Below are 23,938 nucleotides of genomic sequence, written 5' to 3'. Positions count from 1 at the left end.
CCAGAGACAGATATCCCATCATGAAGGAGCAAACCAAGGCTCAAGAACCAAACTAAAACCATCGGTCATGTAGAGCCAGACGTTACACTTAAACAACAAATACGCTTTCTCTGGAATTACAGGTGTGGGTCTTCACCTCACACAGCCTCTACATAATCACAAGAGGAAAATACCACTATTTCTCAGTCAGGCTGAGAACTGAGAATTCAAGGTGAACACCACTTGCTAATGGCTCTTTTTAGTGAAACCACTATTGAGAGCTGAGGGGAACACACACATTTGGCAAACAGATGGAGGGAGGGAACGGGCATCTCCCTTTGTGAATTCAATACCAGTTGATTCATTAGGCAGAACTGCCAACACAGAAAATAAATACAGCCTCTGGTTACAAAAGTATAACTGCCGCTTACCAAACAACAGAAATAAAAAACAGGAGATGCAGTTGGCTGCTGTTTTTGTTTTTGTTTTTTTTGTTTGTTTGTTTTTTTTAAAGTCAGGGGAGAAGGTTAAAGCAAAATCCACAATGAACCCAAAGGCTTAAAGTATTTGAACAGCTGCAGATAGCTCAGCTCCTCTTGCCAAAATGCCTGAAGTTCTCCCAGAGTAGGCAACCAAAACAGAATAGTAGCATTTTACCCCAAAATAACAACAGCTTGGGTTCTAATTAATCTCAAATATGAACAGGGAGTGGGACTTCATATTGTGCAGCTTGATAAGCTCTAAAATAAAATTATAATTTTATTACTAAAAATCCTCTTTTTAAAAGGCAACAGCCATGGGAATCTATCCAAGAATAAAATTTAAAAAATAAAAAATAAAAACCCAACAAAGTAGCAATTAACAGTTAAGTACAAAATCTCATGAAGCAAACAATAGTGAGAACATGTGACATGTAACTAGGCTGGCCAGCCATCCAGTTTTGCCTGTGGAGGGAAAAATTGTGAAGGTCTTTGCTGTGGGCAAAAAATCAGTGGGTATCCTGTAAAGCTTAAATTCTCTTTGAGCTATTTTAAGCTCTGCAAACTGAAGAAAACAGATAGTAATGCAAATGATTTCTGTCCATATAAATGCAAATTGTGCCCAGGGGAATGCAATTGATTACTGTCCTGTGGATATTGACCAGTTTGTCAGCTTTGCGTCCAGAGGTAAACTCATTTTAGCATCCCTAATCTGACTATAAATAGGTGACATTTTGTATTCTCTTTGGAACCTATTATAACTTCTTACTGGTTCCCTTATTATGAGTTAAATGAAACATGCTCTTTTTGTATTCATAAAAGAGTCAAGATTTTTTTACCTATTTTGAAAACTATACTTCAAGCAGCATAAATCCTGCTTTATACTAGATTGTATACAGGAATTGTACATCAGCATCCTGGTATAACTATTAAAAGTGCCCCCTTACTCTGAAGTGCCCCAGCTGGGATAACATATAATCTCTGCATTTTATGGACTTTATCAAAATATTAAGCCCATAAGGTTAAGACCTAGTATATCCCTCCACTTATTATTATTCATAACAATGTGTACTGATAAGTCACAGAAAGTAAAATACAAATAATATAAAATTGTAGCACCAACAAATAAAACAAAAAAAGTTGTGCTGCAATACTGCCTAATATGTAACACAATGAACCAACAGCAAAGGACATGCACTTTTGATAGACTGGTAAAATATTGCTTTCTGGGCAAAGGACTGCTCTGGGGAAGATACTTCTTAAACCCATTTGTCCTCATTAGAGTGGTCTGATATTTTTCCATGAAATCTTAAAGGATGATCAGAAGGCATCTTGCTTGTCCAAAAACTGACACTTACCAAATATACTTGTTACTAGCTATCCAATTTTATGCTTATAACTGGATTTTGTGAGGTTTGCTATATATCATTCCATTCCAATTATAATTATAAAGGCATATAACATAACAAAACTAAAGATGAGTTAAGTAAAAATACAAATGTGGGGACAAGAACTATGTACATTGCCCTGAGATAAGACAATCACAGAAAGAAAAGTATTTCTTCTTTGCTGTGCAAAGTAAAATATAACATACTAGGTCAGGATGTATTATATTAATCACAGTAATAACATGCTATTTGAGTGCTCAATTTGTACCAAGTAAAATTTTTTGGATAAACTTTTTCTATGTGTAAATTCAATTTGGATTACAATTCTGTGATTTGGGTGACAATACTGTCTCCATCTCACAGATGAAAAAAACTAGGGCAGAGAGTGCTTAGATAACTTGCCTGAGGTCCTATAGTAAGTAATAGAAACAGGATTTAAAGAGATAGTCTCATTTTAAGCCTAGACTCTTGATATGGAAGTATATTTGCATAATTAAGGTTTTAAAATATTTCTTGATGAATCTGTCCAAATTTGAGTCCATGGTCTATCATTAGAATCATTACAAATAACTTCATCTCCCTTGCTTCTCTCTCACCCCTTGCCAAGCCTGGATCAGCTCAATTACTTGCCTACTCTGGACCTGAGCAGCTGTGGATAAAAACAACTGGAGAAAATCACTCAACAGACAGACTTGTTTTACTTTAAATATGTGATTTCAAACCTCAAATGTCCAACTCCTGGCAACTGCACTACATTCCCTAATAAACTTGCCTTCCCAAACTCCAAAACAGAAATTCACTACTGCTATCTCTCTCCCCAAACTGGTTTCTTTCTCTGCCTTCACTTTATCTCACGCTTCATTGAAAACCTAAATACCACTAGATGAGGACTCTTTTCTCTCTCCACCAACTCAGGAAACCTCCCTCCATCTGCCAGGTTGTCAACCTCTCCCCCCTTTAACTGAGAAATTGTCCCCCTTCTTACTAAAGGCCAATTCTTCCCAACGATTTCTTAAAAATTTCTTATGCTGCACTGTCAACCCCTCTTTCAAGAAGACTATCCTTTGTAGAATATAAATGTTTACAACGTGCCATCCTTAAACACACAAACACACACACGCACACTCGCACACACACACCCACCTCAAATCTACATTTTCTGCTAGTTATCACCTTTTTTCTCTCCTTCACAGAAAAAAATTCACCAATGAGTAGTGTATCAGATCTACTTCCTCGTGTCCCATTCACCACTCAAGCCACTTCTGTTTGGCTTCTATCTTTTCTCCTGCATTCAAACTGGTCCTACAAATATTAGCTATGAACTCCATGGTGCCAAGTGGAGTGGCCATGCCTCAAGATGGGGAAAAATAAGAGACGAGAAACACTGTAAATAAGTTATATAGTGTATTAGAAGGTGGGAGGTGCTATGAGAAAACCAGAAGTCTCCAGAAAAGGAAGTTGACACAAGCAAAATACAGGTTCTGTTAACATCTACTTTATGTACACTTATAGAAGTTAGATATACACAGCAATCAGGCATGAGCTCCCAACTAATCAATTTTGCATTCAGCTGCCTAAAGTATGAAGAGTGAAAACAAATGTTGGCAATCTGATATGACATCATTTATTTGAGTAACACCTTCTTAAAGATCTGAGAGGTGGTATACTTACTTTGGAATTTACAATCTTTTCAGTCCTTGTTTCACCCAAGACTAGAACATAGGAAGAATGTGGAGTACCCTCATCAATAACATCGATTCTCACTCTGTGCATGTGCTTGTGTGTGGGTGTGGGTTTGGGTGTGGGTATGTGTGCCTGTGTGGAAAAGCCCCTGGGGAGAGGATGGAGGTAATGGGTGAGAAAGCTGTAGGAGTAACTTATACATTCCTCAGGTTATATTCAACTTCCTCATCCACTCACAAACACTGTCTACAGTCCTCTAAGCTTTTAAAGGCAGGAAATCCATATACTTTTAGAAACAAAAAATTAACTTAAGAGAAAAGTTAAGAAGTGTGGAGGTCAGGATTTCAAGAAAAAAAAAAAAACCATTCTGTCAAAATTCAAATAAGATATATGGTCCCACTTGATAATAGGTACTGTAAAAGTTTAGAGTGTTCCTTAAAAATGCCATTAGTATCTCATGATAATGAAGACAGGAGGCAGGAAGACAACATTGTAAATAATGAATAATTCTGTAGGATTTGACTATAAAAGGCATTTAGGCTGGGCACAGTGGCTTATGCCTGTAATCCCAGCATTTGGGAGGCCAAGGCAGGAGGACTGTTTCAGGTCAGGAGTTTGAGACCAGCCTGGGCAACATAGCAAGACTCCATCTCTAAAAAAAAATCCAATTAGCTGGGCCTGGTGGCATGTACCTGTAGTCCCAGCTACTCAGGAGGCTGAGGCAGGAGGATTACTTGAGGCCAGGAGTACAAAACTCCAATAAGCCATGGTTGCACCACTGCACTCTGGCCTGGGCAATAGAGTGAGACCCTATCTCTTAAACAAATAACACTTAAAATAATTTCACACTCAGGAGTAGATTTAAAGATACAAACATGGAAAGGACTATATAAAAATAAGCTACCATATCATACACCCCAAAATACAAGATGTCAATATTGCATGTATGACTAACAGAACCATTGTTACAAAACAATAAGGCAAAGTTTATTTGTGTTTGTTTTTAAATAAAGTAGTAGAATTAATGATCAAAACTGATGTGCCTATGTGCGAAGGGAGGGATAGGTGATAATTGTCTTGAGGGTACTAGATTGTCTAGAAATATAAACATGCAAATACTCAGTAAACCCAGGGGAGCCTCTAGCTTGATAATATTTCTACATGAGCCCAGAATTCATAGGGAACCCCACCTCCCACCCAACCCTACCCTCATCTCCCTGACTCTCAAACTGGGGAGATTCAGACCATCAGCCAAATTCCTGTAGGTCACTGGTTGTTGCACTGGCCCTGGGGAGCCTTGCATGCCCCCATCTGAAGGTGTTAACACCAGGACTATGTTCCCACAACAGTTGAGGGGATCACTGTATCCTTTAAGTTTGCTTTTAAAAGCTGGATTTGTAGCTTTTAGCTTTTTATTTCAAGATAAATTACTACTTTATCTCTTTCTTTTATGTATTTTTAAAAGCAGGGATTCATTACTTCTAATTTTTTCTATATGGTTATATGAAATCTTTTACTGTATTATTTTACTTTATAATCAGCATATTTCTATTTATTTTACAATTTTAAACATTATTACTTCTGTACTTTTGCTAATTGCAATGGCAGTTTTAAAAATTTAATCTTTATAGAGTATAGGTATTTTTTTCCCTCTCTGAATAGCCCCACAGTGATCCTACCTAGATTGTATGGTAGAACTCTACTAACTGTATCCCTTACCCTAAAAATCAAATTGCCCAGTAAAGCTGATGGTGCCATTATAATGCAATAGAGTTGGGTAATCTAGAAGATTCCAAGCCAAAATACTACTCCATGGCCCAACAATATGTAGATTAATGGCAGTGAAGGTGATATTTTAAGTCCTGAACTACCTAATGTCTCTCAAAGACAATGTCAATTCCACCTAAATTACCTCAATTAACTAGGACACCAGTAATACATAAGATTTCTTCGCAGTGATGGTTTGCTGGCTGCTGCAGGGCAGGCTTTCTGCTGTTAGGATTTTTAGTTAGCCAAGGTATGCTTATGCTCATTTATCTGAAGCCCCTCCAAGCCCAGGACTTTAGTGATCCTAAGGTACTTACATTCTTTCATAGATCAATTTTGTTCTTACCTCTCCATCAGCAGAGTTGGCCCAGTGAGTTTTAAATACTTATTTTCAATAAAAACAGAGTCACAGACTATTAGAAAAACAGACTCTCCAGTACATTTTTCTTATGCTTCTATTTCATTTATTTCTTTATCATTAACACCAAAACCACAAGCTCCACTTCTGGAAAGAGATTCAAAGTGTGGCCCAACAGTTCTTCACTTAAAAAACTGGAACCGAAAAGATACCATCCCTCATCTTCACTGAAGAGGGAAGGCAGAAATAAAGACTGCTGTAGGGACCCTTTTGGAGAGAGCTATGTCTATTTTTTCATTGTTAATTATACCTTTGTTATGGGTTTATTCTGTTCTGGGATAAGTTTTCTATAACCTTTAATGATAAAATGCTTTATGTTAATTCTTTGCAGTTGCTGTTACACATACTTTGTTAGCTTTCATTTTCCTATTAGGTTGAATATTTGGAGATTGCCTTGCTGATACTCCTCTCTGCCCTTCTTTAGGGAAGGACTATTTCTCCTGTATTGCCTAAGCTGGTACACACTTCTTCTAAAGAAATATGCATGAATTCTCTCCTCTAGACGGTATGTGTAGTTCAGCCAAGACAAGTTTATATAATCTACACAAATGAACTGTATGACTGCGATAAAGATCAACTACTCGCTCCCCAAGATTTTACAACTATTACAAACTTCATTTCCTTTCAGTTACTGAAGGATTAGGGCAGGTAGAGGGTGGCCTTGGGAAATGAGAGGGGGTCTAAAAGAGCTTTGCAGGATTATCAATAATGGACACAAGAATAGAAAATAAAAGTAAAAAGAGAGATGTAATAAATTGAGGATAATCTTCATTTGGATCCTCTCAAAGAGGGAGTTAGAACAAGGGAAAGAAATGTAAGACTGCGAATTTTATAGATATAGACAAGTTTATGCTGGTTATATTTTGCAATATTGAGGAATGTCAGTTTTAGAAAATGTGACATGCATGGTATATATAACCAGAGGTTACTAATATGTTCATAATGAAAGCTGTGTGTTGTGTGATATTGTACATTGTATTTAGGGTTCTATGAAGAATTAATGTGCGCAGTTCAGACTCCAGTGGGAAAAATCGAGCTATAGAATTGTTAAATTGTGATGGTGACACCTTGTCACAAGAACAGAATAGTCAACCTTAGCAAAACTAAAGGCTTACTGAAAAGTCAACAACTCAGGCTTTAGAGAAGATGTCATAAGGAAAAAGGAAAACCTTATTTCCTAACTATGCCTTACTAAATTCTGTTAAATACTGCGACTTACCAACAGGCCAGACGTATAGAGAACCATCTGTGTTTCAAGTCCCTTAGGACTTACAAGCCAGCTTTGTTGGCCATCTTACCCACAGATACTTAAATCTACCCATTGACAGAAATCTTTGGACCATGTGAATGGGGAAAGATAGAGGAAGGCCAAAGAATATGTTTCCCCACCTCAGAGCTCCTCTCAATGTCCAACTGGCAAGGACTGTGGGAATGACATCTTCCTATCTATGAAAAAGCACCTTTCTCCATTACCAGACCACAGTGTGAAACTGCTTTAAACATTTAGAAAATAGATCCTCCTGTAGAAATTAGCTTATGGAAAAGCCTACACAAGGGCAGGGTGGAGTACTGGAAAAAGCATGGGCTTTGTCCTTGGACGGCTGGGCGCAGTTGCTGGCACATAGGAGGTGTATAGTAAATGGTAACCAGTCTACAGTATGAAAGAAAAGATGTTTGCTCATACTTTCTCCACTACTATCCTCCTTCCTAAATATAATGCTTCATCCTGTTCAAAGTTTCCATGGGACTAAAAACTTCGATCCTCTGACTCAACTAATATTGGGGCCAGGACACAGCACCGCATAGTGATCAGGAGTTCAGGAGCTGTAGACAATCCCTGGGTTTGAACACTAGCTCTTCTACTTACCGGCTATGTAATCTCAAGCAAGCTGTAAGTGTTCTTATTAACTACTTTTAATGCAGTTATTGATAATTCATTAAGCCTTATCCATAAATGCGGGTAATTATAGTACCTATACTTCACTTGGCTAATGAGAGAATTAAAAGTGATCATCTATGCACAAGATTCAGCACAGCACCTGGCAAATGACTGTTCAAAAATGTAATTTATTACAATGATCATTATTATTTCCCACAGCAAATATTTATTATTATTATATGTTACATTATTTCTCTGGCAAACTGAGAAGTGGTGAATTTTACATGATTAATGTGATGCATTAAGAAAGTTCAGCCAAACCCAAAGCTTTCATTCCTCTTATCCCTCATACTCCCTGGAAGTTAACTTTTAGCTGAGAAAATGAACAACTTGTGCAAAATACATAACCAAAAATTTACAATGAGAGAGATCTGGCTTTTACGGCAGATTATCGTATATTGTGAAGGCAGCAAGAACCATTTTAAATTTTCTTTTCCTCTGTCTTTTTTTTTTTTTTTTTTTTAAAGGAGACAGAGTTTCACTCTGTCGCCCATACTGTAGTGCAGTGGTGTGATCATGGCTCACTGCAGTCTTGACTTCCTGGGCTCAAGTGATCCGCCCACCTCAGCCTCCTGAGTAGCTGGGACTATAGGTGCATGTTACCATGCTCCACTAATTTTTTGTAGAGATAGGGTTTTGTCATGTTGCTCAGGCTGGTCTCGAACTCCTGGAGGCAAGCAATCCACCTGCTTCGGCCTCCCAAGCATTAGGATTATAAGCATGAGCCACTGCACCCAGCCCCATTTTAAATGTTCTTAAACCCTGAATACAATGAGCTCTCATTGCACTATACTAAGAGAAAAGAAATCACTAGATCGGTTTCAGAAAGTCTACCTTAGAGGCAGCAAATAAAATTTTCGAATGTTAGTATTAACTCAGGATATTAACAAATAGAGGGCCGGGCGCGGTGGCTCAAGCCTGTAATCCCAGCACTTTGGGAGGCTGAGACGGGCGGATGACGAGGTCAGGAGATCGAGACCATCCTGGCTAACACGGTGAAACCCCGTCTCTACTAAAAAATACAAAAAACTAGCCGGGCGAGGTGGCGGGCGCCTGTAGTCCCAGCTACTCGGGAGGCTGAGGCAGGAGAATAGCGTAAACCCGGGAGGCGGAGCTTGCAGTGAGCTGAGATCCGGCCACTGCACTCTAACCTGGGCGACAGGGCGAGACTCCGTCTCAAAAAACAACAACAACAACAACAACAACAACAAAACAAATAGAGGGATTTATACTATATAGTTTTTAACTTAAGATATTAATAAATTGAGGGATTTATATTATATAGACTAGTTTTAACTTAAGATATTAATGAATAGAGGGATTTACACTATATAGACTCAGTTCAGATTTATATTCTATCATTTTCTACACACATGAGTCATAGAGCCACCGTAGTGCACTTCAAAATATTAATAAGGTACCTAGAGAGACAGAAATGCAGTGGGAAGCCATCAAAGTGGGTTTTAAGTGATCTATAAAATTAAAATATGACATAAAAATAATTTGTCCTTCCTAGTCTCCTTTCAACTTTCTGGCCATATTTTAACAGTGAATACATAGATGATATACTTAAACATCGAAAACATTGAATATTTCTACCTGAATATTATTTTTTGTTGGCCATAAACATTCTAAATTTGCCCCAGGGAATTCTCCTTGCATGGCAATCATGCGAAATTTGTTTTAAACATTTTTCTTCTACTTTTGAAGCCATGCAAAGGGAAGTGTATATTAAAAGCTTTTTCATTCACCGTTTTCTTGGTTATTAATTTGGGAATTAAACTTTGTTTTCATAACAATTCTTCACACATAAATACTGGCTTTTATAACTCTACCTTCAGAATTTGATGTTCCTTCTTCATGAGGAAATAAACTGTTAAATTACACAATGAAAGATCCTGGTTAAACAAGTTTTGTGAAAACGGGAAATTGCTATATACAAATGGGCACATTTCTAAAAATTTGAAAGACTTAAAAGACATTTAACACTAAAACTACATATATTTTAAACAATCCAATCTTTTACTGGTGATGGAGAAGATTTTTTAGATTGCTACAGTCCTAAACGTTATTATTTAAAATACTGGCCATCATTATATTATATCTATTTTCCAGAGCTGGTAATAGTGCTCTAGCCAATGGGAAGCCAGGTAAAGCTAACTTTTACTCTGCCAATCTGCCCCATAAGAACTCTGCCCCATAAGAACAAGAACACAATCCTATTAGAGCCTTCCAAAATTATAAACATTTTGAACTAGAGAAATTCTGATTTAGACAATTTAATTCTCAGTCGTATATAATTAACCTGAACATACGGAAATTCATTTTTAAAAAAGAGCTAAAATTAAGGATGGACTTTAAAAGTGCCAAACCACACAGATAATCATGATAGAAACATAAAGCAAGAGATTTAATATTTTCTTTATCTAGTAAAATCCATATACTAGATCCAGTTTGCATTTTTAAAAAATCAGATGATAAAGGATTCTAAGTCAATTCAATAAGTAATTAATTTCAATTAATTTGCATGACCTTCTTGAGTTTTGTATAGTACATGCATTAATTTTCTATTGCTGCTACAAAAAAGTCTCCCTGGGATAAAATCAAAGTTGGTAGGGCTGTATTCCTTCTCTGGAGGTTCTAAGAGAGAATCTCATTTCTTTGCCTTTTCCAGATTCTAGAAGTTGCCTGCATTTAAGGATCATGTCCGCTTCCTTTACCTTCCAAGCTAGTAGCTAGCATCCTCAAATCTCTCTTTGTCTCCTCTGCCACTCTTAAAGGCCACTGGGATTACATTAAACCCATCAGGATAATCCAGAATAATCTCCCTAATTAAAGGTCAGTTGATTTGCAACCTTAATTCCATTTACGACCTTAATTCTCCCTTGCTATGTAACCGAATATTTTCACAGGTACCAGGGATTAGGATGCAGGCATCTTTTGGGGGTTGGGAGCAGTTATTATTTTGTCTACCACAGTACATCAGATTTATATCTAAATTTGTAATACTAAATTCAAGTCAATATTCACCCAAGCGAATTAAAGTTCTCTAATACTATTACTATTATTATTGTTATAATGTACAATAAAAATATAAACAGTTTTAAATGTTTTCAGTTAGATAATCACATCTTCTTTCACTAGAGACATGCCAACTTATCCAGCGTCTGACCTCTTCCCATTCTTACGTGGGCAAATTTGACACCAATCAATTGCTTCAATACCTTGTTCTCAACTCAGTTCACAACTCAGTGCATTGTAGGTTATACACTGATAAAAATATTAAACTCCCATAAGATAATATAATATATATTGCTTATTATACTTATTATATATTAGGCAAACCTGTTTTTTACTCTGAGCTTACATCTCAGACTGAAATAAAAAATTATTAAGAAAAGACTATTTCACTAACATGGACTTCACACAACGTTTTCAGGAAGTATATTGGAAGAGCAGATTATTAGCATTTGCATAGATTTTGGAGATTCCACACTCCATGTTAGAAATGATATAAAGGAAACTTGGCCCAGAGATCTTCATCTGACTTACCTGAGGTCACACAGCTAACCTGAGACAGAGCTGTCTCCTGACAATAAGTAAGTGTTGTCATGATTCTGATGCTGTTCATTTGACACATAAAATAGGGTGAACTATGACTCATCACTAGAGCACACTGTAAATTAATATCTTTACTAAGTTACACTACAAGAGACTGCAGAAGTAGTATTTTATCATTCTGTTCCATGACAATATATAGCCCTAAGCCAAGGATCAAGGCCTACTAAGAGCCTGTGTAAATTATACAAAACTTATAAAATGTCATATAAGAAGAAGAAACTGTGTGCAAGAAGGAGAAACTAACTGGACAACAAAATCAAAGAATGATGAGCCTATGCTAATAATGCAGATAACTTCTATAAGACAAAGAAAAACTTGACAATATTTAACTTTTTCATGATAAATCATTATTTCCTACTGGTGGAATAAAATAAGAAGAGTATAAGACATTTTTATATGGATTTTCTTGGAGGAGGAAAAATGGTTTAGAATTTGCACAGTTTGGCAAATATCATTGTGTCAAGAGTATTTTGAAATTCTGTCATTTTCTCCAATTTTTTTTTTTTTTTTAATTTTTTAGAGACTGGATCTTACTCTGTTGCCCAGGCTGGAGTACAGTAGAGCCATCATAGCTTATTGTTTGTCTCCAAATATTTTAATCTCTACTTTAAAATATATCAGCTAAACACACCTATATCCCTAACCTAATAAATGAAAAATATAATTATCATGTTAAAACTAGTTTCTTTTTAACATTAAATATATCATAGTTTCCTTCAGATAACAGGACTGAATTCCATTTTTAAAAGTTACGGGGGGAGAAGCCTCTTAAGTTATCAATAAAACATGATTTTCTTGGTATTATAAGGGAGAATTAAAATCAACTTACTTGATGTAATAGGGCACTTTATTATGTGAAATGGATCTTTGCCACGGCAGCTGGACTGATGCTGAGGAAACAAAGGGAGATTATTGGAAACGCTGGAAACCAAAAAGCCTTACACCTTAATGCAAAACAACTGAACATTTTATAGCAAATTCAATGAACTGCTCTGGTTTCTGAGCTGGATTCCTATAATTATGAGATCCACTGGGCCAAACAAAAAATGGCTTTAAGGATTCATTTGAATAAAACAAGAAACAATACAGGTTCAAGGTCTAATGCCAACTAATTTAACCTGTTGATAAAAATACTTTTAAATTTTCAAATGGTGTTGTTTATAAATACTACAGTTTAAACCTTAGTGCCATCTGGAAACTGTACTCCATATATATTTTTGATAAAACCAAAATTAATTTTACCTGGTATATCCAGATTAAAAATGAGATTTTTGAAGACTGAATTTTCCAGATGACTAATAACATTCTTTACTTTGCATCATAGTCACAGGAGGAGCTATTGAGTACAGATGGCATTTAAATATATTCAATTCTACAAAATTTAAAAAGAGGAAATTTAAAAATAGGCAAAAAGTTGTGAAGAACTAAGGCAATCGTCTAGGCAGAAAAATCCCAATTTCTTACTTTCATCTGAAACACATAGAGAGCCCAGTCTCCTACTTTTGCACTAGACCTTACTATGATTGAGATTTTATGGGGGTTTTTAATTGAGGTACTTTTTTTTTTTTCAATTCTAGTTACTTCTTACATATAAAAAATACTTTATTCCTACATTAACCAATTATTTTAAGACTTATTTAAGAAGAATCGTACATGTGAATTTAGTGCCATAAAAGAATTTTGCTAAATGAACAAATACCAACATTCAGATAATACTTTGAATTTTCATACTTTGCAAATATCATCAGATCCTCATGTAGCCAGTTGTCACCAATACTTTTTTTCTCAATTTCATGTCACATTAATATCTTACAACTATTCAGCATTCTAAACTTTGTCAAGCATGTTCAAATATATCTTTTTGGTAAGGAAGCCAGCAAGATACACGTTAAAGTTCCATTTGATAGATGAGGAACTAAATGCGTAGAGATAAAATAACTTGCACAAAGAGTGATAGCCCGTAAATAAATGGTCGAGCTCAGATGTGATCTCAATTTCTGAATATCAGTTGAGCAATTTTTCTACTCAACAATTCTTCCTCTCTTTATAAAAGGCAAATATTCTTTTCTCAATCTATGCCCACCAAAGTATAAAAAAGGGATGAAAATGAGGAAGTAGGTACAGTATATTTCTCATTAGAGCCAACCTCATTTCAGTGTTGGCACCAGGCTAACAGGTCAGTTTTTATTTTGCGCCTAACTAAACAGGCTTCTTTTATAACCATGGCTAAAGTCCAAGAAATATAATAAAGCCAAAGATTCCAAGCAAAAAAGGATAACAATTATTAAATTTATTAATTGGGACTTTGTTTATACTTCTCCACTCATTTTAATAATTGTTTTGATTTGAATAACTTCCACCTCCTTGGACTCTCAGTGTTAGATAATACAAGGCCATGTATTTGACTTGCATGAAATGTGTGTAAATTTCACAATATTTCACTTCCAAAAGAATATGTGCTTGATTTCTACTACGACAGTGATTGCTAGGTGAAAGTGTAGCATTTCATCAATATTAAAGATAACTGATACTTAGAACTGCAAATACAGTCTCAATTATTTTGTAAACTCCTCTTTCATTTGATCTTGGTACATAGTTTTACATTTTGAGAAACTGAGCTTTAGACATCTGGAATACTTAATATCTAATAAGTATACAGCAAACCTATTTACTTCATCAACGTTGATGGCATCCGGACTTTAAAAATGTGTCCTGGCATCTAGATACACAGTATATTCCAGGAAGGCCTATACCACTCAAAGATTAACTAGCTAAGGTCTAAGGTTTGTGAAACAGAAAAACTATATGGTGTTGAGGTAGGGGTGGGGGCAGGGAGGACGGTGAGAGGTAGAGAGGTACAGGGCAGGAAGGGGCAGGAAATGACTGATTAAGATTCTTGAAATTGTAAAAGAAAAGTCCAACCTTTAACTGAGGTAAGGCAGTTTATTAATAGTGACAAAAAGATTAAGAGGAAATATAATGTAATCACTTTAGTTAGAAGAGATAGTATTTTTTAGCTATTTCTATGGTTATAGTTGCAAAAAACTGTCATGATTGAGAAACAAGCTTTGTCCTAAGTTTTAAAGTTTACTTAAATTGAATTAAATGAAAGAAATTGCTTTCTTACATATATTTGCCAGAGGAAATGAAAGGAAAGGAATTAATATTTACTGAAAGCATTTGTGTCAAGAACTGTGCTAGGTGCTTTGTGTAATTGGATATGCCTTGTCACTGAGTTCTCAAAACAATCAGAAGAAATAGGTAATATGGTATTTTAAGACACAGAAATCAACCTTCAGAAATTCACAGGTCTGGTAAGTGGCAGAATGAATGTTTAAACTCAATCTGTTTGACTATAAATCCTACATTCTTTAGTATCCTCAGCAGTGAATGATAAATAAAGTAGAAGCTCAAATTGTTTACTCAAGATCTCAAGAATAGTCTATAAATTTAAAAATTCCAGTTGAAAAATATTACATAAAATTCTACATAGGTGGTTTGGCTACATATGCAATACTTGAATAGAAGAAAAACTAAATATAATTGCAGTGAGCCTAATAAATCAAAATCTTCCCACTTAAAGATTTATGGGGAGTGATTTTTTTACTTTAAAAGTTGAAGGTGTATTTTAAATAAGCACTTTTTAAGCAGAAAAATTAATTTAAAATCTTAAAATACAAAACTGATTTCTTTATTATGAAAAAGTTCATAATCTTTGCCTATGACACAGCAATGATGATATGATACTATGTTAGTTATCATAACAGACATTCCAATGAAAAACCATAGCTAAAGATGAATTCATTTCTGTTCCACCTTGAAGACTTCTCAGTTGTCATTACATTAATACAAATAATAACCATTAAGCAATATTTTCATTGATGTTAGTACCTCCTTACATGCATCTATCTAAATAAACATATTGATAGTAAGGAATACAGCTTCTTCAATTAAAGTGAAAGAAAATGCTAATTCATTCAATTAATGCGATCAGTCCAGTTTATTAGTACTTACTAGAGAGAAAATGCTGAGAGGATGGTCCAAAATCTCTGTGGGCTTCCTGAAGCTGTTTAAGGCGATCATCCACAGAAACCTGTACACATGCACATGTGAGACAGAGGAAATAATTTAATTCTGAAACAATAACTTTAATAATATCTTTGCTTTAAAGACTATAATAAATGATGCTATTGCCCAGGATATGATTGTTTATATAGGCTCCTTCTCTGTCTCTGGTATCAGAGTAATGGTAAAAAAAAAAAAAAAAAAAAAAAAAAAAAAAAAAAAAAAAAAAAAAAAGACTCCTGGCCTCAAATAAGAGTAAACAGAGTCAGGTACTCTTCTAAGCAATTTATAGAAATTAACGCTTTAGTCTTCATAATAACTGTAAAAGTTATTTTTATCATCATCTTACAGATTAAGAAACTAAAACACAAAGAGGTACCCAAGGACATAAAGCTAGTGAGTGGCAACACTCCTGTTTGTATTTTGGTCATACAGTGCCAGAATCTGTGCCCTAACTGTTACTCTGCATTGCCTCTAAGGCAGTACATTGTCTCTAAGGCCTCTAAAGTCAAAATGTGGTCATGGAATCGGTGACTACTCATCTCTCTTTTGTAAGGAAGATGGTACAGAGTGTTACAGGGAGCAAATGAAAAAGAAGCCTAGGAAACTAGATAGTTAGATAATAGATTATATATATATATTTATATATATATATATATATATATATATGGTGAGAGAGAGAGAGAGAAATAGACAGTACATAGATAGTGGATAGTTAGAAGGATAGAGTGAGGTGGTAGAAGATAAACAGAAAATGAAAAGACATGTGAGTATGCAACACCTTATTTTCCTCCAAATTTATATCTGATCATCTCTACTTGGAGTTGAGACATATATTTAAGTTTGTACAGGCATATTAATGTACTCTCCATATTTTTTCATATACATTTTTGGGTTTGGTTTTGTTTTGTTTGTAAAGACAGAGTCTCACTATGTTGCCCAGGCTGGAGTTCAGTGGCATGATTATGGCTCACTGTAGCCTTGAGTTCGTGGGCTCAAGCAATACTCCCACCTTAGCCTCCCAGGTAGCTGGGACTACACGCATGTGCAATCACGCTGGGTTAAGTTTTTTTTTTTTTTTTGGTAGAGACAAGTTCTCACTATGCTGCCCAGGTTGGATACTCTACATCTTTTATCCACATCTTTGTTTTTGTTTTATTTTTAGAGACACGGTCTCACTCTGTTGCTCAGGCTGGAGTGCAGTGGCACAAACATAGCTCCCTGTACCCTTGAACTCCTAGCCTCAAGTGGGCCTCCCACTTCAGTCTCTCAAGGAGTTAAGACTACAGGCGCACACTACCACACCCAGCTAATTTTTTCAATTTTTATTTTGTAGAGACAGGCTTTTCCTGCGTTGCACAGGCTGGTCTCAAACTTCTGACCTCAAGCGACCCTCTCACCTCAGCCTCACAAAATGTTGGGATGACAGGCATGAGCCACCATGCCCAGCCTTTGTAAAATACACATTCTATAGTTAGTTATCTGCATTATGAAAATGTAAAGGGTTACTAAACTGAGAAACTAAATGCAAATCAATAACAACTGCACACAGCCTACTGACATTTCCATTTCCTTTTTCTAGCCTTGGTCATGTAATGCTAGTTATTGTTCCACTTAAAAGGACAACCTCATTTGCAGCTGTCCTTAAATGAAACTGTGTATGTCTGGTTCCCTGGACAGCACTAGTTCCTCCTGGTTAGCTATTTAAATTGCATTAGTATGCACTTTGTTCATTAAGGCCTAAAAGCATTCAAATGCCACACTTTATGAGTAAAAAAAATATTACTCCTGTAATTCAACAGTGTTGCCCACCAGCATAGATTTTTCTCTTCTTATCCAACCAGCAACTAACATCTGAGCGCTAGAGGTTACCAGGATCATAGATAAGGATGACAGAATACATATCTTCTTTCAAGTATAACATATTCCCTGACTTCTAATTGGAATGGTGATAACAGAAATAGAATGGTAAGTAAATCAAGATGGATCATAAGAATCATCACATGAAGATAATGAATTAGAGAAACAAAGCAGAAGAAAAAAAAAGAATAAAGAGCAAATATTTCTGTGTTCCACCCACTAGAAAAACATGTATACATTTAACAGATTTTGCTTTACTAATCCTAGGTTATTAACACTCTTTTCAAAGACTGAGACTGTAAAATATTATACACTAATTTCTTCTTCAATTTCATTAAGAAAATATGAACGATTGAGTGCTTGGATATTTGAATTAATTCAGCAAATCTATTATATGATAAAATATTATATCTCTCAAATGGTTGTATGCGCTATATCAAAACTGCATATTGAAATAAGGTCTGGAGTCATTAAACCAATTGCATTAGCTGAAATCTGAGAACTAAAGGTAAACACCACTGGTATAAATATGCTATCTTGAAAAAAATAAGAAAGATATTTAAATAGCAACCAGTTAGAAGAAAAACAATAGAGACTTTCCTAATTTTTCAAAATGAAACAAAAAAAATACATGACGAAAGTAAGAAAAATGACTCCTTTATGAGCCATTATGTGAAAAATGTTTCTGTGACCTAACACAGGTTTCAATTGCTGTGATTTATTTAACCTTTTGCAATTTTCCACAAATATCATATGAATAGAACACCAAAAAATTGAATTAAACTCTTTAAATAAAGAGGCCTTTAGGTTCAAGATACTGAAAGACAAATACCTGATGTTATCACATGCTAAATTCATTATCAAATATCATCAATAAAGAAAGAGAAAACGGTGAGTGGTAGAATAGTGAGGTAGGGTTTAAAGGCCACCCAAGGTGTAAGCCTGCATTACGAAAGGGAATAAGCTGACACCTGTAAAAGTTTCCATCGCATATTAAGGTCATCTAGCTGGCGAGACATCTTTAGAGAGGGATGCAGGTCAAGTGGAGACAGCTGACTGGATAAATCATTCACTGTTTTAACTTTTAAGTTGATTGGCGCAATTTCTTCTCTAAATGCCTAGAAGAAAAAAACCAAAAATATATTATTGGAAAAGAATATAACAAAAGCTGGTACAGCTGATCCTTGAATAACTTAGATCTGAACTGCATGGGTCCACGTATGCACAGATTTTTCTCAACCAAACTGCCTGCGTCCACTTATGCACAGAGTTTTTTCAATCAAACATATGGAAAATACAGTATTTGCAGGATGTGAGACCCACGTATATATGGAGAGCTGACTTTTCGTACATGCAGGTTCCATGGGGAAATGTGGGACTTGAAGTATGCATGAATTTTGGTATACGTGGGGTCCTGGAACTCTACTTCCAAATAAATGGCAAGGCCATCTCAGAGGAAATCAACTACAGTTGCCCACTCAACAACAGCTGACTTAATTCAGGTCTTCGGTAACTTGGATGAAGAACCAAAAAGTCACTGTTTATTACCCAAAGAATGTAAATAAGTGTCTGAAGAGAAAAATAATTCAAACTTATTTAAATGATTATGTATTTCCTTTCATGCTTTTTATTATATGCAGTTTACTCTGGAAAATGTTTGCCATTATTTTCTACTTTACTGATATTAATGTTGATTCTATCTTTAGTTTGTATTCATATTTTCTTTTTATTCTGTTTTAACATAGCTACCTTAATATTTTTTCACCAAATCCAACAACTTGATTTTAACATGTTTCCACTTAAAATTAAGTTAGAAAGTGGCCAGCAGAAACAACATTCCTAACCATGAAACCAATGCCTATTACAGACTCAAGAGGTAAGATCTATCCCTGTCCAAATCATTTATAATCATTCTGTGGTTAGGCCTTGGGCAGGAAGAGTGGAGTCTACAGGAAAAAAGGTAAATGAGTCTTAGAATTGACATATGCCACCTCTGAGCAAGGTCTAGAATCATCAAAACAACTCACTAAGAACACTCAGAAATTGTAATTATGAGCATCCATATTCTTGATGTCCCCAATGAAGAATGGAAGCTGCTTGGGAACAGACGCTCACTATTCAGTACAGGACATGCAATCCAAAAGAGACAGAATTAATTTCTATTGACAAAGGCCCACAAAATTATATTTGAGCAATATTTAAGCTAAAACAGAATGGAGAACAGAACTGGGATACTAAAGGAAAACAGTTTAAGTTTAAATTGGCCGCAAAATTATAGTTTATAATGTACCAAACTTAAATTAGAAGTAGTAGGGATGGGGGTAGGGGGTGGGATAGCATTAGGAGATATACCTAATGTAAATGACGAGTTAATGGGTGCAGCACACCAACATGGCACATGTATACATATGTAACAAACCTGCACATTGTGCACATGTACCCTAGAACTTAAAGTATATTTAAAAAAAAGTAGTAGGTGTTGTAAACATCCCATTAGCTTTGGCCCTCAGGTTTCATCATTTCTACATTGTCCACTCTTTAAGTAGGGAGGCTCTTTAAGAGACTAGAGTCAGCGTAAGAACTATGAATGTTGGAACTTTGAAGTCAACATGTGTACCAACATTTCAAAGACAGGGTAGAAGAAGGGAAGCATACAAATTCATGGGAATTGCTGCAATATGGAAGGAGAAGAGCTGAGGTAGTTTTTCTCCGTTGCTGTAGATTTGGCATTTTAATAGATGACAGAATGTGCACACACAAGCCAACACACAAATACAATTAAATAAGAAGAGCAGTTGTATGGTAACAGAGACATTATAAGTGTAAAAAATTCACAATTAATATAGAAGCACAGGGAAGGAGGAGGTGTGGGTTAGGGTGGGCAAAGGGAATGTTTCACTCTGGACTTTGAAAAGGCTGGGGTCCCTCAGCTTCAATTTGAGAACAATTACAGAATTCAAATCCTTCAAGGTTTCTTCAGTCATGATTTTAACTGTACACATTAATATTCTCTCCATGGGTAGGTACCTTGGAGGACTCAAGAACTGTAATTAGCTTTTAAAATCAACATCTTTGTATTTTTTATCTATTAAAGATTAAAAATGAAATGCTAGAAAATGCTTTGAGATGCATATAATTTCAAATAATAGCCTATTTTATTTCAAAAGATAGTAAACTTTAAAACAATAGAATACAACTTCAAGACAGGCTTTAAAAATCTTTTGGAACAAAAAAGAAATTTAAATTTTTCCTCTACAAAAATAATGTTTCCCTATATAAGCCACAGGTTAAAACATTTAAAAAGCTTTGACAAACAAGGTCTTTGGTTTTTGTTTTTCATTTTATGGTCAGGTGTTATATGGCAATGAGGAGTCTTTGTATCAAGAAAGTTTATCTTTTGTTTTTGAAGAGCTTCCAAATTAAGGGGTTTGAGATAAAGCAAGTTTTAAAATGGTTTCAGAACTGCTGTGTGTTCTAGTATAAAGAACCAATTTATCATGTTATGACTGCATTTTCCTATAACAGAATAAGAGACTATGTGGCCTTCCTTGCCATAAAAACAGAACATCTGCTAGTATCAAAGGTGCTAACTGGCAGTCTGTTGGCAGGTGTGACTCCTAAGCCCTTCTCCTGCCAGAAGGTGTGTACTCTGTAAGTAAGAATGATTAACGATAATTTCAGGGAGTTGACATAATCTGATTATCCCCAAGGATTTTGTTTTCCAGTTGCTTTGACATATTTAATAATATTTAGCAAAATTCAGTACTTATTTTTATCTGACTACATTGTCAATCAGATTTGGTGTACACTTTAAATCAGCTCTTACATCTCTTATTATCTAAATTTTATTAACTTTTTTTCTGGAGCTGTTCTAGAATATGGAGACCAAAGGGGAGGTAACCATAGGTCTAACATCCATAGCTTTGGTCAATTCCTGACTACAAACAGAATTTATAGCTAAACTAATTCTTCATTAATATACAAAAAGATGCAATTTATAGATGAGAGTTCCCAGTAAAAGAGTGTGCTTTTGATTAAATCTCTATCTCCAACCACCAATTTACAAGAGATATAGAGTAGAGAGGAACCTGGAGACTATACCATATGGACACAACTCTGCAAAATCCAGGCTCTGGGAATCAATACAAAACAAACAATGCAGTGTCTTTAACAAATAAACTGAAAAGAAAAGAAAAAAGGAAGAGAGGGGAAATCTGGAGATTAAAAATATTTTTTAAAAATAGGGAAACCTAATCTATATTGTCTAGAGATGCAGAGTTGGATAAAAAATAAAAATAAATGTAAATTATCATAAAAGTTGCATTAGTTGTTATTTCGGGGCAGGAGGTTCCAATGGTGAGGGTCATATGGAAGGCATCTGTCTTGACTCCTGATGGGTGAGGCTGCAGCAGTGTTGGCTTTGTAACAATCCCTTATAACAATTTATATGTGCGGCTCTCTTCATTTATGTTATATTTAACAAGAAAACATTTCTTAAAAATCTTTCAAAGACAATGATGCTGACCATGATTTTTTCAATGTGATCCTGCAGCGAGTCAATGAGTAAGTCTCCCACGGGCTTCCAGCCATTGCGCACGGACTCTGCCTCCTTCATGTCAGCGTCCAGGTCGTCCATAGCTCCCTGCAGGTCTCTTAGTTTCTCCAATGCCTTGTCCACTTGCTTTTGCCAATTGCTAGTTACAGCATTTAGACTTTCCCATTTTTCTTTGACTTCAGAAGACTGTTTGCGCATGGCTTTGGCAATCTTTTGGGCTTTCTCCTCAGGAGTCAATTCTGTGATTAAAAAAAAGAAAAAGAATAATTTGGATGTCTGATTGTATATTCTTAATAGCCAAGAGTGAGTGTTACCATAGCTACTGAGGTATACAGAGAAAAAGTAAGAAAAAATTAATCTAGGATAAAAATTGTCCAGATCAAGAAAAAATTCTCCATACTTCATCCATGAATTCTCTACTACACCTAATCATATACTCAAAAGGAGAATAAAATAGTTACTGAGATTAGTAAATTGACCTGATTTTTGAATTTTAACATATTTGTAAAGCCACTGAAATCTAAGAAGATAACACAAGAAATAAACCAATTTTTCTTTATCATAAATTTAGTTACACAAAATCCAAAGACACTTTTTCATTTCAGTATTCTCAAGATAAATGGTAAGTATAATTAATGAAGAATGACTATAAATTATAAGCAAAAACTCTCAGAAAATAAGATTATTTTGTTTCTAAAAATAAATAACTGAAGACAAATAACATACCTTAGATAGTGGTCATCTCTAAGGCTGCTTGGCAGTTTCTTTTTAATAAAGGGCATCATCTGCAGCCCACAAACATTTTAGCAGGAAGATAGCAAGATTTCAAGGACCACCCTAAGTATGTAACAGAACAAGGGGGCTTCCACAATGCCTGAAATAAACTTTTTTCAGATAAAAATAGCAGGCATAAAACATGGACAGGCCACAGGATGTGGGCTGGAACCGTCCAGAGGAGAAGCAAAGGATATAGACAGAAATCAAAGTCAAGTTCAAAGCCAAGGGTCAGAAATATAAGAGATGGGGAGCTGGTAAAGCAAGGGCAGAGAAACGCGGTCAACACTGAGGGGAAATTCTCAAGACAGCTTAGAAAGGTCTCCAGCACGGTTCCACACTCCTGGGACTTCACTATCTTCTACACCTTAAAATACCTCCTTTCCTATCTAGCTGGTCTGATGGTGGTATCTAACCGTCCGCTGCAAATAAAGAGGCAGTGCAATCGACATAAACTGTACATTAATTTGAGACAGAAAACACATTCTTCTTTGTGATAACATCTCATCTTTCAGTACACAGCACATTAGCAATTTCCACTTCACCTCAAAATGTTCCAAATCACTTGGAAAATGATCATCATAAGATGAACTTCATCATAAAATGCACAGAAGCGAGCTCTCCTAAACCGTAACTTTCATCCTCAGTGTAAATTGTTCTGCCTGACTTTATTTAAATATTATATAAAAGCCAAGTCAAGGGTGGTGGAACACATATGTTTGTCTCTCTAAATTTCCAAAAAAGTCTAGACATTGATATTTAGCAACCACAGAACTACGAGTTGTGCCGCTTAAGTGGTGGAAGTCTACAGGGAAACTTCAAAAATCTCTTGGCAGCTGAATTGAAGGAAAGAAGAGAAAACATCACAATCGGTAGATAGGCTGAACATACCAGTACAAGATAAATAAAGAAAATAAGTGAATTAGAGGCCTGTAATCCCAGCACTTTGGGAAGCTGAGGTTGGTGGATCACTTGAGGCCAGGAGTTGACCAGCCTGGCCAACATGACGAAATCTCGTCTCTACTAAAAATATAAAAATTAGCCAGGCGTGGTGGTGGGTGCCTGTAATCCCAGCTACTCAGGAGGCTGGGCCAGGAGAATTGCTTGAATCCAGGAGATGGAGGTTGCAGTGAGGGGACACAGTGCCATTGCACTCCAGCTTGGGTGACAGAGTTGAGACTCTGTCTCAAAAAAAAAATAAAATAAAATAAAAAATAAGTGAATTAGAGAAACAGGTTTAAGTAACCATCAAGGAGCCCAGAGAAAAGCCCTAAAACATGCAACATGTCAGGATTGCAAAGGCTTCTGAGAAAGAAACTCTCTGAAGGCCGGTGTATCATTAGAAAGACAAACTTTATTTAAATCTTTATACCTGCAAGATATCTAGGCCAGGCACAGTGGCTCACACCT

At 35.7% G+C, this 23,938-nt stretch overlaps 1 protein-coding gene across 2 annotated transcripts in view; it reads right to left on the bottom strand.

Moving 5' to 3' along the window:
• Nucleotides 1-23,938, bottom strand: part of UTRN (utrophin) — a 581,550-nt gene that overhangs the window by 89,275 nt on the left and 468,337 nt on the right. For both annotated transcript variants that reach the window (XM_025381643.1, XM_025381644.1), the window contains exons 55-58: nucleotides 21,725-21,993; nucleotides 18,171-18,317; nucleotides 15,289-15,367; nucleotides 12,104-12,164 (exon numbers count right to left, since the gene is read on the bottom strand). In XM_025381643.1, coding sequence (XP_025237428.1) covers nucleotides 12,104-12,164; nucleotides 15,289-15,367; nucleotides 18,171-18,317; nucleotides 21,725-21,993 — 556 coding nt within the window. The remainder of the gene's footprint in view (nucleotides 1-12,103; nucleotides 12,165-15,288; nucleotides 15,368-18,170; nucleotides 18,318-21,724; nucleotides 21,994-23,938) is intronic.

The sequence above is a fragment of the Theropithecus gelada genome, chromosome 4 (genome assembly GCF_003255815.1).
Source record: "Theropithecus gelada isolate Dixy chromosome 4, Tgel_1.0, whole genome shotgun sequence".
In the NCBI taxonomy this organism is placed as follows: Eukaryota; Metazoa; Chordata; class Mammalia; order Primates; family Cercopithecidae; genus Theropithecus; species Theropithecus gelada.
Note: the sequence above shows the minus strand (reverse complement) of the source record. Positions and strands in the feature narration are given on the sequence as shown.